The sequence below is a fragment of the Lissotriton vulgaris genome, chromosome 6, assembly GCF_964263255.1.
Source record: "Lissotriton vulgaris chromosome 6, aLisVul1.2, whole genome shotgun sequence".
In the NCBI taxonomy this organism is placed as follows: domain Eukaryota; kingdom Metazoa; phylum Chordata; class Amphibia; order Caudata; family Salamandridae; genus Lissotriton; species Lissotriton vulgaris.
In genome coordinates, this window is record NC_141694.1 from 1,409,071,011 (window position 1) to 1,409,085,724 (window position 14,714).

General features: G+C 40.6%; 1 protein-coding gene across 2 annotated transcripts in view; it reads left to right on the plus strand.

Annotated features, from left to right (window-relative positions):
• Positions 1-14,714, plus strand: part of ARFGEF3 (ARFGEF family member 3) — a 475,184-nt gene that overhangs the window by 233,190 nt on the left and 227,280 nt on the right. The window contains exons 10-13 of one of the 2 annotated variants that reach the window (XM_086927524.1): positions 3,485-3,809; positions 8,620-8,732; positions 11,078-11,994; positions 12,301-12,354. In XM_086927524.1, coding sequence (XP_086783650.1) covers positions 3,485-3,809; positions 8,620-8,732; positions 11,078-11,994; positions 12,301-12,354 — 1,409 coding nt within the window. The remainder of the gene's footprint in view (positions 1-3,484; positions 3,810-8,619; positions 8,733-11,077; positions 11,995-12,300; positions 12,355-14,714) is intronic. The other variant, XM_086927525.1, reaches the window with a different exon arrangement.

Genomic DNA, 14,714 nt, shown 5'->3' on the forward strand with positions numbered 1-14,714 from the left:
TGATGCCGCATCGCATTGCATTCACAACCGCTGTGCTTGGTAATTTGAGTTACTATGGTCCCCAGGGGCCATTGCTCTGACATTGATTGTGACACAGTATTGAACTGCTTAGTGGCCAGCCCTGGGGGTTGTAGGCCCAGTTTTGTATATGTATGCAAACGTAAATAAAGGTTTAAAAAAAAAAAAAAATCCAATGGACCTGAGTGCGTCGACTAAAGTCCTTGCTTTGTTTAATTGCAACAGTGACTAACCAAGAGATAAGACTTTAATGCATAGTGGGCTGCAAGGGAGAGGGTGCCGATTTCAGAATGACACAGAAAACCAGAGTGATAATAACAAGGTTATAGGATAGACCTAGATCAAAACTAGAAATCCGGGATTTAGAAATGAATGGGAGATAGTAGCAGAGGGTAGGTACTTACCTACAACTGTTCATCGAGATGGCAAGGAGCCAGTGAGACGATCCAGACAAATTAGAAGCGGGCTACAGAAATCATGAACAGGGATTCAGAGGTAAAGATCAGGCGGTATCCAACAGGCACTGTTACAAATAATGCACTGTTAGCACAAGGAAATGCGGCCAAGAAACTCAAGGATGTGCCTAAAAAGCACAGGGACATCTGCGCCCCGCTGGCACATGTAAGCTGAAACAAGGATTCCGAACAAAGAACTCAGGGATGTGCCTAAAAGGCAATGGGACAACTAGTGCGAAGGCGGTCCATGGACACTCGCACCAGAATTTAGAACAAGGGTGCAGGTGAAAGTAGCAGACTCAAGGAAGAAAAGAACAGCTGCCAACTTAGTGACTACATGGTCCGAAACCTATTAGATAAAGAACAGACATGCAAGCTGTCAGGGTAGAAAGGTAAGGCAGAAAGAAGGTGAGTCTATGACATAAGGAAGAAACAAAAAAAAACCAGAATGCTGTGCAAGGCAGTCACAGGAACATGGGAAGGACACTATAACAGTAGTAGCAGGAATCTTGATTGTTTTCAGATACTCAAAGTGAGGATTACCCATGCAAGTAGGTGATAACAAAAGGTCTGAAGTAAGAAGCCAGTCTTTATTTCCTCCTTCTAGCTCATACACAGGGTGAGACTGATTGAAATGCAGAATACATGTGAGCTATCTGCGACACAGTGCAAGTAAGAGCAGTTTAAGTTCACCTTCCTGCGCTCTACCTGAAGGATTGCGTGGAAGTTCCAAGAAGCAACAAGTGGATGAAAGTAAACTCAGAATGGAGCATCAAATGGCTCCTGTTGCAGACCTTCTCAGGAAAGCATGCAATGGAGCACAGCGGCATGCTTGCGGTGATAACACAGCGTTCAAAGTATACTTAGGTTCCCTGAAAATCTCCTCTCCTGCTCTCAGGGAAGACCTTCAAGTACCACAGTGCAACAGCAAACCGTGAAATAGAATATGGGTTGGGTCTGGTTTCCAGGGAGACTTAGGTAATCTTGTGAGCATGGCATGAGTTCCAAACAAGTGCATCTATATTTCAAACTAATCTCTCCAGGGCACATTGAAGTGCTGAAGGGAGGTACTGTCTTACTCTGTCTTCAGGATGGAAAGAGCGTGGTAGATAATATTCCACCATAGGTAGTTGCCTTCACACTTGAACCCCAACATGGAAAGGTTGGAGCATGACAGAAGAAGATGTCTATGTGGTCAAAAGAAGAATTTGGCAAAACAAATTACATGGGTAAATATTGTGGGTTGACGCAAGGTTATGACATTGTGGATTATCACGTTATTCATATGAATCTCTCGTTAATCTGTGTAGTAATCTATCAAAATTAGGGTTGTTGTTGTGCTATGTAAATAGCATGGCTAACTGTAACCTATAGTTTGTCTGCCATTATGAGTGCATTGTTTATTTAATGAGTAAATCACACTGCTATAAACTGCATAAATGTTCTGCATCTGATCCTGTGCAGTTTGTTTTAATCTAGATAATCTAGATTGCTAGAGATGCTTTTCATTGTTAGGGTTGAGATTGAGTAGCTTTAGACACACAGGAAGGGAGGTCCCAGTCTCGCCGTCTCCATAAATTCAGTCCATGCAGACTCCTGAGCTGGGAGGGAGCAGCAAACACCATCTGGAGTTCGGCAGTTTATCAGCAGATCCAGCAAAGAGAGAATACAAGGATCAGCAGTGGCCCTGTCAAAAGGAGAGCCGGCTGGGGAGAAAAGAACACTAGGAGGCCTTGTGCCTGGAGGTGGCACACACAAGAGACAAGGAGGGACAGCAGAGTGGTAAGACACCCAAAGGTGAGGAGCAGGGTACACTGGTATGAAGGTTATCCGGAAAGCAGGGGCCCGGGAGCAGAGCCAGACGAACAGTTAATCCTGTGCAGGAGACGTGGGCCTGCTGTAAGAAGATGACTGGATCACCTATATTTTCAAAGAACTTCACTTCAAGACTGCGACCTTTCAACGCGCCACGCAATCCGAGTAGCAAGATTAGGTACTCTGGGGACCTTCACAACATCTACGGCAGTAAAATACCAGACTCGAAAACTAGAAGTGAAAGAAGACCAGGTGACATGCCTTCTACTACTCAGCTAGGATTTGGGATTCTATCCTGATGCACAGCCAGCAAACACTCTGGCCTTCAGTTGCAAAAGGAGTTGAAGAGGTAATTTGTCAACAGACTTCTGGCAGACCCTGAATGATTCACCAGAAACCCCTCAACCTCCAAATGAATTAACAATGCTTGTTTCACCCACTTTATCACTCCCCACACTGCACAGTTCTCTGCTGCTTAGGGGTAGATTTACCTTTTTAAGTAGATATACATACTTTATCAACTAATATAATGTTAATGTTTAGGACTATTGGATTGAAGATAACCGACTGAAATTGTGCCCTTTGCGCATGCAATGTATTCTGAGCATGTTGGCTAGTTTTCTGCTGTAGGTTGATTGTGAAACTCTGGCTTCTAAATCAATGGCTCACTTTATTATTTTGGCCTTACTCTATAATGCTTAGGAAATATGTCTGTGCTCCCTTTGTTTACCAAAAACCAAGTACACAGCCATATAGTGAGTCCGTGGGTCTTTGCTTGCAAACAAAGGCCCTATGATAAAGCACACAATTATCTTGCACATTTGGGCACTCTGGAAGTTTAATAGGAGTATCTCTGCTTGGATAGGGAAGCAAAGCCATGATTAGTTTTCTTTAAAGTATAGTAAGTAATTATGTGCACAAATATATTTGTATTGATTATGATGTTATTCTCTGAATAGATTTGACAGATATCTTATTGTTGTAAAGAAATGTGGTTGTATCATAGATTTTTTACTTTGCTGAGGTTTGGGCATATGTAGTAATCTAATCTGAATCACATATCTATGTACCAGATGATTGTGTCCGTTATCGCGCCCCAAAGAAAGGTCTTGTCTTGAGATTTGTGTATTGCTGAGGTTTATGGCTTATCCCTACTCTAACAGCTCTTTCTCTCGCTGCTGCTATGATTTCCTTAGGAAACAGCTATGTCCGGCGCTCATTGTGATCCTGGGGAATCCTATCCATGATAAGACCATTACTTCGGCGCACAACAACGTCTGCTTTGATTCTGAATCCGCCTGTACTGGGGTTTCTGACCAAGGCCGGGGATCGGGATGCTCCTCCACTGCACCAGCACTGAGCGGGCCAGTAGCACGCACCATATACTACATTGCTGCAGAGCTGGTTCGCCTGATGGGGTCGGTGGAGTCTATGAAGCCTGTGCTGCAGTCCTTATATCACCGTATTTTACTGTACCCTCCGCCCCAGCATCGAGTGGAAGCCATTAAAATCATGAAAGAGGTAATTATGGCGTTGTGGACTGAATGCTGGTTGTGGGTGCTCTGTTCGCTAACGGCTCCACAAGCCAGTCCTTTACATTATCTTGGACCCCAAACTAGCTACATTGATATCTAGGGGGAAGAAGTGAGCGCCCTCTCCTTCTCAGGCAAAGACGCTGGGGAAATGTCTATAAAGTGCTTTATCTTATTCCTGAAACCTCAAGCTATGAACAGATCTTGGGGTGGTCAGAAAATCATGGGTGGGATTAAAACTCACTGGAAAAAAAACATGTTTAAGATTTGTAACTTCCAATGGCTATTCTATAAGGTATCTCCAAAATCAAAAGGGTAGGGAGGAGGAATGAATGTCCATTTGTTTCCCCGGGTAGGTATGAGAGTAATCAAGTGGAAGAAAATGGACACTTGTTACAATTCTAAACCATTGGATAGAATTACTATGGTATCCTCAAAAACTCAATGTTTGTTGGTAATGCGGTATATATCTTTCATCCGCCCCTACATTGTAGTTCTGGCAGTTATCATAGGATACCATTGAGTGTGCTGGGTGCCTGCCTCATCCAGAGGCTCCTCTGGTCTAGATTGCAGTGTCCAGAGATGAAAAATACGCCCCATTAGGATAGGGTGTGTGCAAAAGAAAAAAGAAGAATAAAATTACATCTACACCTAAAAACCTTAATGGGTGGTGAAGATCTAGTATTTAAAAATAATTTGGTACTTGTACTAGATTGTGTTACTAGATCTAGAAGTGTAACTTTCCAAAAAGTGTCACTAATTTTATTCTTCTTTTTTCTTTTGCACACACCCTATCCTAATGGGGCGTATTTTTCATCTCTGGACACTGCAATCTAGACCAGAGGAGCCTCTGGATGAGGCAGGCACCCAGCACACTCTATGGTATCCTATGATAACTGCCAGAACTACAATGTAGGGGCGGATGAAAGATATATACCGCATTACCAACAAACATTGAGTTTTTGAGGATACCATAGTAATTCTATCCAATGGTTTAGAATTGTAACAAGTGTCCATTTTCTCCCACTTGATTACTCTATTCTATAAGGTATCTATCTGGATTTATAGTGTCAATGTTCTACTAAGTATATTATGTTTTTATAATTCATAATGTGGAAAGATTCAGTGAGTGAAAACCGGAATGTCTTACTATCTGTTTAAGATGTTGGGTATAACATAAGCATTAGGCAACTGGAATAGTGTGTAAGGCTGTTCTGTAGTGGGTGAATATCCCCATTAATTCAGACATTCCATGACCTTTCAGTAAAGTAGTTTTTTCATTCCTAATGCAATAGACTAATTTGAAACATATCCTTTTCTGTCAGTGATCCTAAAAAAAGGCTGTGGGTAACCTTGGGAAACATTTTTAAAGCACCGTCTAAAATATATTTTAGAGTTAAATGCTGGGGTTTGGCTATCCTACTCAGACACATTTCCAAAGACTTAAAAAGTATAGAATTGCCATCAAGTCTTCTCCATTTCTGAACTCATCTCTACAACCTGGTGCTTTGTTTCCAAAATTATCGCTGTCTGAAATTGGTCCTACAAAATGTTTCCTTTTAGTAATAAATTGGGTATGCTTGTTTGAAGCTCTACTTCGCATACTCTTGAACCATCTTTTAAAAACCACAATGAGATCTTATATTGTAACAACCCCAGTTGATTAGGAATCTGTTGGGTCTAGTGCTAATTACCTAATATTTAGGTCTATAGTTATGACAAAATGGAAATGAATAGGAAGATAATCCATTTCTGTAACGTTTGAGCAGCATAAACTGTCATTGCAAGATTTGATTGATATTGCTGAAAATTGGTTAATTCTTTCTAATAGGGAGAATTTAACACAGAACTTTGGTTGGCACCTAAATGTGACTGAAGCAACTTCACAACATGCAAGAAGACACCACAGATACATCTAACACAACACGGATATTCAATTTAGTTGGATACCACTATGCTCACAATATCACTAACCGCTAAGAAACAAAACAACATAAAAAAAACACTTTAGATAGAATGTCACAGTTATGCCATATATTTGGGTATAGAGCAGCATACACTTTCTTTTAATGCCACACATAAATCTACAAAACAACACATTAGGCCGAGCTCCTACACCCATATCCAACAGTTTAGATAAGCCGTCTCATTGTTATCTTGCTTTCTTCCTAAACAGCAAACACTACCCCTGGTCCTCACTGGATAACTACATGCTAGACATTGTTGATGTGAAGTAATACATAGGAAATTCAACCTATTTGATATGTTAAGTATTTGTAAAGTATTTGTGCTGTAGTATAATTGATTGTGGGCACTGAAAGAAACTGAAAATGTGAGAGGAAAGAAGAATAATGATTGCATGATCAGATGATATACTAAAGGTCTGATACAAATAAAGTCTATGTGCATAAACACTTTATACTTGGTGTAAGGCTCCCATAAATATACCAAGGAGAAAGGTACATTCACTCAATAAGGCTCTTCATTTCTCGACACTGTCTGCAACTCAGTGAGTTCAGACTTTACCTCCCCCAAGCACATCCCATACTCATGTTCATGATTAACCCCTTGGGTGCTCGTGACGGAACCGTTCCGTCACGAACCTCGGGTGGGCTGTGCTGGTGACGGAACGGTTCCGTCACGGCCCACTCGCCGTGCCTGCGCGGCGCGAATTCCGTGCCTGCTCTGACGTTCTGAAGCGCGGGCGGGGCCGTGACGGAACCGTTCCGTCACAAGCACAGCTCATCTGCGGGCCATGACGGAGCTGTTCCGTCACGAGCACGGGACCGCCGCGCGGCCCCGCCTCCCTCTTAGCACTGCGGCGAAATAGCCGCCGCAGTGAAGGGTTTAAGAGGTTTATTACAATCAAGGATACGAGACGGTATGCCATAAGCAAATTTGTCAAAAATCTAGTCGCACATAATGCATCACAGAATCCAGACCTTTTTTCTTCGCCATACCGCCTCTCACCCACTAAGTTACCCCCTCATACACCATCATGCCCCCGCTTCCACTCCAGCACGCAAAGTGATGAAGAAGTTAACAGTCCTTTCCCTGGTCGCACTCAAGGATTATGGCTACATCTTATAAAGCCACTAATCACACTGGTCATATCACACACAACAGAAGAATATTCTCATGTATTTTGCACCGCTGCCCCCCTCATCTGCTCCCCCTACTTATGCTGTACAATAGTCTATAACTCATGGCAAAGAAATGCACCCTAATATAACGAAGTGCCCAGAACCGATCTGGCATTCCCCATGGTGTGGACTGGACTTATGTACATAATAATCCATAGTAAATGAAAACAGTAAGCCATGTGCAGCACCTCACTCTGTTGCCCGATACGCTAGCCCTCTTTTTATTTGTCAGGCTAAAAGACACTGCTTGTTACAAAAATTAGCCAGTGCTGCTTGAGTTTCAATAGGTCAACAGGCAATTTGTCTTGGCTTCTGTTGATACTAGATATGTACGACTAATAAGTGCAGTAGTCTTTAATTTCCTGTATTGCGTTATTGGGTTCGAGATGGCCATGCAAGCGAATAATTTTCCCTTGAAGGATTACACAGATCCCATGTTTTGGAGCCAGGTATCGAGAGGAGAGAGCAGATACTGCGAGAGGCAGATGAAGAAACTGGTGAATCTGGAAGTGTTCAGGGTGATGGGTTCCTTATGCAGCCTCTGCCTCCTATATCAAGAGGGTCAGAAGGGGTCCACATATATGACCGGTGGATTAACCATGGAAGAGAAAAGCGGACCTACAGACCTTTCCTTGGGTCTGGGCGATTGATTGGCTAATGAAAAGATGAAAGCAACAACGAGTCACTTTATTGAGTGCAACCACTGCACGTCGAGTGCAGCATGCTAGTGTAAAGGGAAAAAGGCAATTGGGCTAAAGGCAGTGCAGTTTTGTCTTAATTAAATCTTCATCACAAATCCAGTGGAGTGGGCCAGCAGATATCTTCAGCCAGTAGACTGGTAAATAGTATTTTTCCATATAACTATTAAATATAGAGACAGGAGTCTATGATTTTAGATGGAGAGACATTTTGTCAACTAAATATGAGCCTTTTGATGAACAATTATCCTCCTTTCTCAAGTTTAATGAAAACATGTTATAATTTCCATGGATTTTGTACGATGCTGCAAAAGAAAACTGTATTTCATAGATTTATCTCAATATCCTTTTTGTGAATCAAGCAAAGTTAGTTCAGCTACTAGCATAATGATAAAATGGAGGATAAGGAAGATGCGTACATCATGTCACACCCCCTTAAAATGTGATTTGTAAACATACATACACGCTAACCTCATCACTCCCCTTAACTTACCACAAAGGGAAATAGAGCAAAAAGTTGCACAACATGTAGCTGAAAAACTGATTTTAAACAAAAACTACACACTTCTATGGCGTGCGTGAGCATTTGTATCATACAGGCATATACAACATGCAGTAGGCAAATGCACTCTAGATACTTTTCTTTTCTGTGCTTTCAGTGGCAAAAAAATGCACTGTCCTTTTAGCTTTAGTGCCAGCCTGGGTAAGAATTACAGACCTACCTGATGTTATCTGAATTCAGTATCCACGCACTTACAAAAAATGCAATGCCATTACTGTAAGAAAGACATCAGCAGACTGAGTCCCAACCAATGCCCTGACTATAAATCTCTTTGTTCTTAATGAACCAGCCCTCCTAATTTTGGAGTTCTTCTTAGCTCTAATTGGTCAATTGAACTAAAATGTTTTCCCTGATGTGCTTTTCCATTTATCTGTATGCATTTGTGTTTATCTACAGATACTTGGCAGTCCTCAGCGTCTCTTCGATTTGGCGGGACCTTGCTCCCATGAGCAGGAATCCAGGAAGAGGTCCATCTCGAAAAGGAAATCACACCTGGACCTGCTCAAACTGTATGCTCTTTTTTATCATTTAATAGTTTGTAGGTTTTAGGAGGGGGGCATCTGGCATCCAACATGTTCATCAGATTGAATATTGAGGCATGCACATTTTGAGTCTCTGTGGGCCACCGTGGGCGATCGACAAACATTCGCTCCATGTCTTTAAAAGACACTTCATTCTCAGACTTGCATCTAGTTAGTTAGTTAGTGGAGCTATGAAAAAGCAGGCCATACTGCTTCAAAATTACAAACATTTTTAGCATTCTCTGGCGCTGCTCCTCGAATCTGGAACGCTCTCCCTCCCAACATTAGAAAAATCCCGTCCATCTCTGCATTCAAAAACGAAGCTAAATCCTTTCATTTGAGTAAATACCTCCCATGATCTCAACAGGCTCGCCAGCATCATGGATCCTGCCTCATCAGTTACACGCTACCTTTCTTTGAACATTAACCTTTTTGTGGTTCCTTTATATCTACATTAAGCTTAATGTTTTTGCTCTAAATATTTGTACAACAACCAATGACTTGGTAACATAACTGTTTTTGGAAATGAAAATGTAAAGCGCTCTGACACCCTACTCAGGGTCATGTTCGCGCTATATAAATCACAAAATAAAATAAATAAAATTCATAAAGTGTTCAAAGTTCTGAATGAGGGGATATCACTGTTGAGAAACACTATTAACATTACAAAAAAATTATTTAATTTATTAATGATATTTATATACCATGGGCCTGTACCAAGTGCCACCACTCTGTGATCCTATGTTTCCTCATTCCTTGGTTAAAGTAGAGGCCCAACAGCATCAGAGTCACCTTTGAGGGCCACTATCTTTTGATGTGTATGAACATCTGTCTGTTATCAAAATTAAACATTTTCTATCGCAGAAAAACCAATTAAGCAGCATGTAGAGATTTTTGGTATGAAGGTTACATGGATTTCTAATGCAGTCCTTACATTCTGTGCATATGAACTCAGGTAGGAAAGAGAAAAGAGGTTAGGCAGCTTGCTACAGAGGCTTCAGCTGAACATTGCCCTCGTGATCGTGTCGTATTGTTTCAGAGATTAGCCACCTTAAAACTTAACATCATACTTTGTCTTCACAGTTCACAATTACAGTTTTGTTTACAATTCACATTTAATCATAAACAATGGTAAAAGACATCAACCCTTTGCATTATTTCCTCTGTGAGGCATTTTAACAGCAGCCACTGGTTGGCTTCACAGTGATGGTAGAAGGACACTACTAGCTTAGCCCCACCCCAAAACATGATGAGTTTGACTTCCGAATTCAACAAATGTAAAAGAAAGTGGCACACAATTGCACTTTTATCATTTGCAAACCAAAGAGCATTGTATCGTTCTATCTCCATTACTAAAATCTTGCAGCGCGTTTGTGAAGGGCCATGGTCCTCTTAGTTAGGGTTGTCTATGTAGGAGTGGGAGGGCTATATTTGTGCCCAAAGATACATTTGCATGTAAATCATTTACATAGTGGTTATCCTGAAAATGTGGCATGACTCTAGACCTGCAATCGAGATCTGCGTTGAGACTTCCTGCGTAAGGCCTAGCATTGAGTATGTTGGTAGGGGTTCTAAAGTGCTGATCTCATAATATGCAATTGATGTTAAAAAAAATTACCTGAGCCTGTCTATATCCATCCAAAAATTCACTTATTTTCTATCTAAGCATCACTTAATCTTCTTGCTTTTTACCTTGCTACAAAGTTCGGTTGCCCGTAATCTTAAGCCAACTGTGTTACTGTTTCCTTTATCTGGAGTCCTCTTTATTTACTGCAATTCATTAATTTATTTTTTATTGATATTTACAAAGTGCTAACGTTTACCTGAAAGCATCTTTGCACCTTAAAATGTAATTAAATGTAATAGTTTACATTGTGCAGTCCACACTGGGCCAAGACAAACAAACTGATCCTGGTGGTCACTGACCTGCTGAAGGAACTAGTACGCCAGAACTGTAGATGAGCTCACAAGAATGTTGATGTTTAAGATCAGTTTCAACCAAAACATGTGGGGTGAATAAACTTTGCTTAAACTGTATATAAGATGCCTGAGACGCATTTCACTAGCTTTTTCGGTCGGATTTGGAATATTAATAACCCAGACAAACTTGGAGCCCCATTTATGAGGGGAAGCAATAGCTGTGGAATCAGCAGCAGTTTGCTGTTCCAGAGATTCGGAAATGGGCTGTACTAATTGTCTTCAATACTGTTCAAACTGTAACTATGCTAAATGCCATTATCCTGAGCTCAGCACCCCTGCCTTTAATTCAGTGTGTATGAGATATTCTTTATCTATTTCTCATAAGTTTTAATTTTCAATTTTTCTTTTTGTAGGGTCATGGATGGGATGACAGAAGCTTGTATGAAAGGAGGCATTGAGGCATGTTACACATCTGTATCTTGTGTTTGTGCACTGCTCGGAGCGTTAGACGAAATGAGTCACGGAAAAGGCCTCAAGGAGGAACAGATTCACCACCTTCTCAGACGCCTGGAGGACCTGAGAGATGGTGCTGAGTCAAGCCGAGAATCCATGGAGATTAACGACGCAGATTTCAGGTGGCAGAGGCATATCCTTTCCTCCGAGCACACGCCTTGGGAGTCAGGAACTGAAAAGAGTCCTGATATTAGTATCAGTGTCACTACAGACACAGGGCAAACAACATTGGAAGGCGACCTAGGGCAAACTACTCCTGAGGATAACCTCGATGTTCAAAGGAATGGTCTGCACTCACCAGCTGGGCAAGAGGGCAGGGAAAATCAGAACAAAGAGACCGATTCGGTAGACCAGCCCGACGTTGTCCAGCGAAGTCACACTGTGGTTTACCCAGACATAACTAACTTTCTTTCAGTTGACAGCAGGACGCGTTCCTATGGTTCACGATACAGTGAAAGTAATTTCAGCGTTGATGACCAAGATCTTTCTAGAACAGAATTTGATTCATGTGATCAGTACTCTATGGCTGCAGAAAAGGATTCTGGGAGGTCTGATGTCTCAGACATGGGATCTGATAACTGTTCCTTGGCGGATGAAGACCAGACGCCAAAGGATTGTCCTGGTCATAGATCATTACGTACTGCTGCTCTCTCTTTGAAACTACTTAAGAACCAGGAAGCCGATCAACAGAGTGCAAGGCTGTTTGTACAGTCCCTTGAGACACTTCTTCCTCGACTATTAAATTTCCAAAGAATGGAGGAGGTGGATTCTGCTATCCAGATCTTTGCTTCTACATTTTGCTCAGGTTTGCAAGCAGGTACAGTATTTTAGTATACATTTATATATGGCTGTGATTTATTTGTATCTGTTATGCAAACGAGGTTTGAAGAAGGGTTTTCATTGTAATGAAAACAAAGAATAACAGGACCACAGGAAAAGCACATAAATGATAGAGTTGTAGTGAGGGTCATACACAGAATTGAATAGGCAGGCATGTGCTGCAGAGTTCCATTGTTACGTGACTTAGGATGTGTCAGAAACTGAAGGCAGTGTAGGAGTCTCGAGCTGGATGGTAACAGGAAGTTATCAAGTACTCATATGCCCGACCTTCTTTTTTCCCCAGCTCCGGGAATACCTCAATCATCTAGTGACAAGACTGGAAACTCTTCCCTAGCAGGTAAAAAAAAAAAGTGAGGATGTACAATGCACAGTGTAGCCCTTCCGCATGCCGTTGGCACTGCGCTCAGTTCCTGCCACCTTTCTTATATCCACCTGGAGGCTATGGGTTATTTTCCATTATGGCCCCTATGAACCCCTGATGGTTTTTGAGGGACTGTGGACTTTTGCCACTTTTGACTATTCATTGACTAGTCCATCTTAGTACCAGCGTTGCCACCAGGTTTTCTCTTTCTTTCTTTAACACAAATGGTAGTGCCAACATGGATTGTGCACATTCATTAGAACAATTGTATCATGGATCCTAGGTTAAGGCACCATAATGATAGTTTTGTGATGCCTTTAAATTATGATTACTAATAAAGAATATCATGATTCCAAATTCCAAGTAATGCACATTGGGTAAGGTGTTTTCAAAACCTAAAAGGAAACAGGTACTTAATTACACCAACACACTTTCAGAAAAAAAGCCAATACATTCACATATGATGTAGTTCATTTTGAGTGACCCACAGCAAAGGTACTGTAATTATTGTTCAAATTGAATGTTCACTCAAAACACAGCTTTTGAGTTAATACCTGGTGTTATTAGTCCCTTAAATTAAGCCAGACTCAAAATGTGATCCATAGGAGGGTAAACAATAATTGCATTCGGTATTTTCCCCTTTGTTTTTAGATGTGTATTACATCTTACTGCTGTGGTTTGGAGAATTGCCTTGGTATATAAAATTCACCTTTAGTTGTAGGAACATAATTTACCTTTGTAGCCATCTCCCCCATAGACAGTAATATATCTGCAACCATTGAAGCGTATTCGTATTAGTGGTTTTTTTTACCCGAGTGTGTCAGTTCCGAGCTTACTTTTTGTAGCAGTGGAATTTTCTCAATGGGGATTCATCTTTTAACAACAGTGAACAAAACTGCCATCTTGTGTGGCCCACTTGGATCCATGAGGTGAACATCCCTAAATTGATATTTACTTGTATCACATTCTCCGTTGTATATGAGCCGTAGTCCACACACAGAGAAATCCCCTGTCAGTCACATGTCTGCACTGGTCCTCAGAGTAGTTGACAACTGTGGGTCCCAGAGCTTTTCCTACAATTCCCTAACTCCCTTGGGCCTGAAGAGGAGGATCAGCAGTTCCACCACCACCCGTCCATAAGGCATAAGAACTATTTCACTTCTTTTACATTAGAGAAGTGAATAACCTGTTTCTAACCCAATGATATGTGTAGTAGTTCCATATTAAAGCCATAAACACCAACTAAACAAATAAGCTTACTAATACTTGCTAAATGTACCTATGCTAAGGTGCACATTAAAAACCCTCTACAAGGTGGAATGACTTTTAACCAAATTAGGGTCACATTTCACAAATAACTGATTTTGATTGTAATGTAGCTACTGACTTTCTAGCTTATTCTATGGTTTTCATAATACTGATAGATCTCACGTTTGTGACAATTTTTATTTTACTTCCTGATTTCGAAATGCATTTTTGCACTACACTCATCCAAACTGATGCCTATAATTTACTTAAATTCTCAACATATATCTCAGAAAAATATATCTTTCACTGAAAACAAGCTTGTAAAGAAGACTGTTCTATTTAGAAACAAAAATTGGTCACTTATTTTTATAAAAACAAAGAAGCAAAGAAAAATCCACAGAAAAAAACTTCAGTTGAAGAGGTGTTCTAGTTAAAATCTAAAAACTAAAAGCCACTAAAATTCTCAAGTAACATCTACCTACACAATCATAACTTCCTTATCTCATGCACCAGTTCTTGATCTCACATATGACATAACAAATGACATCACCTAAGCTATTGGATATGTTGTGACTAGTAACATCATTATCATTAGTTTATATATAATCTTAACATTCCCAATCCACTGAACGGTACGTAAAAATTCTGTAGCTATGCTGAATCCTTAACATGCCCTCAGACACATTTGGGGCTATTAACAAAGATATCTTACACTTGTGAGTTATTTATAGATGTAAGTTTATTCTTAAAGTTTAGAGTAACTTTACTACTTTGGCTATTTGTCATCTACGAGTGTAACGTTAATCAAAATTCTAGTCTTATCTTTCTCAACTCCCTGAAACAGGGGGTGGAGCCAAACGTACATGTGTAAGTTACTACTTACTGCCTGAAAGGAGCAGTGGACCACATATGGTCAACCACTGGTACTGCAACACCTCCTATAGAAAATAATGAACGTAGGGACTTAAAATAAAAGTAAAACCCCATAGAAAGTATGGGTCAATTAAATTATTTAAAATAGTTAAAAATATAAATAAGTTTGATATAATGGTAAAAAATTATTTCAAAACAAAACATGTAGTTTATTT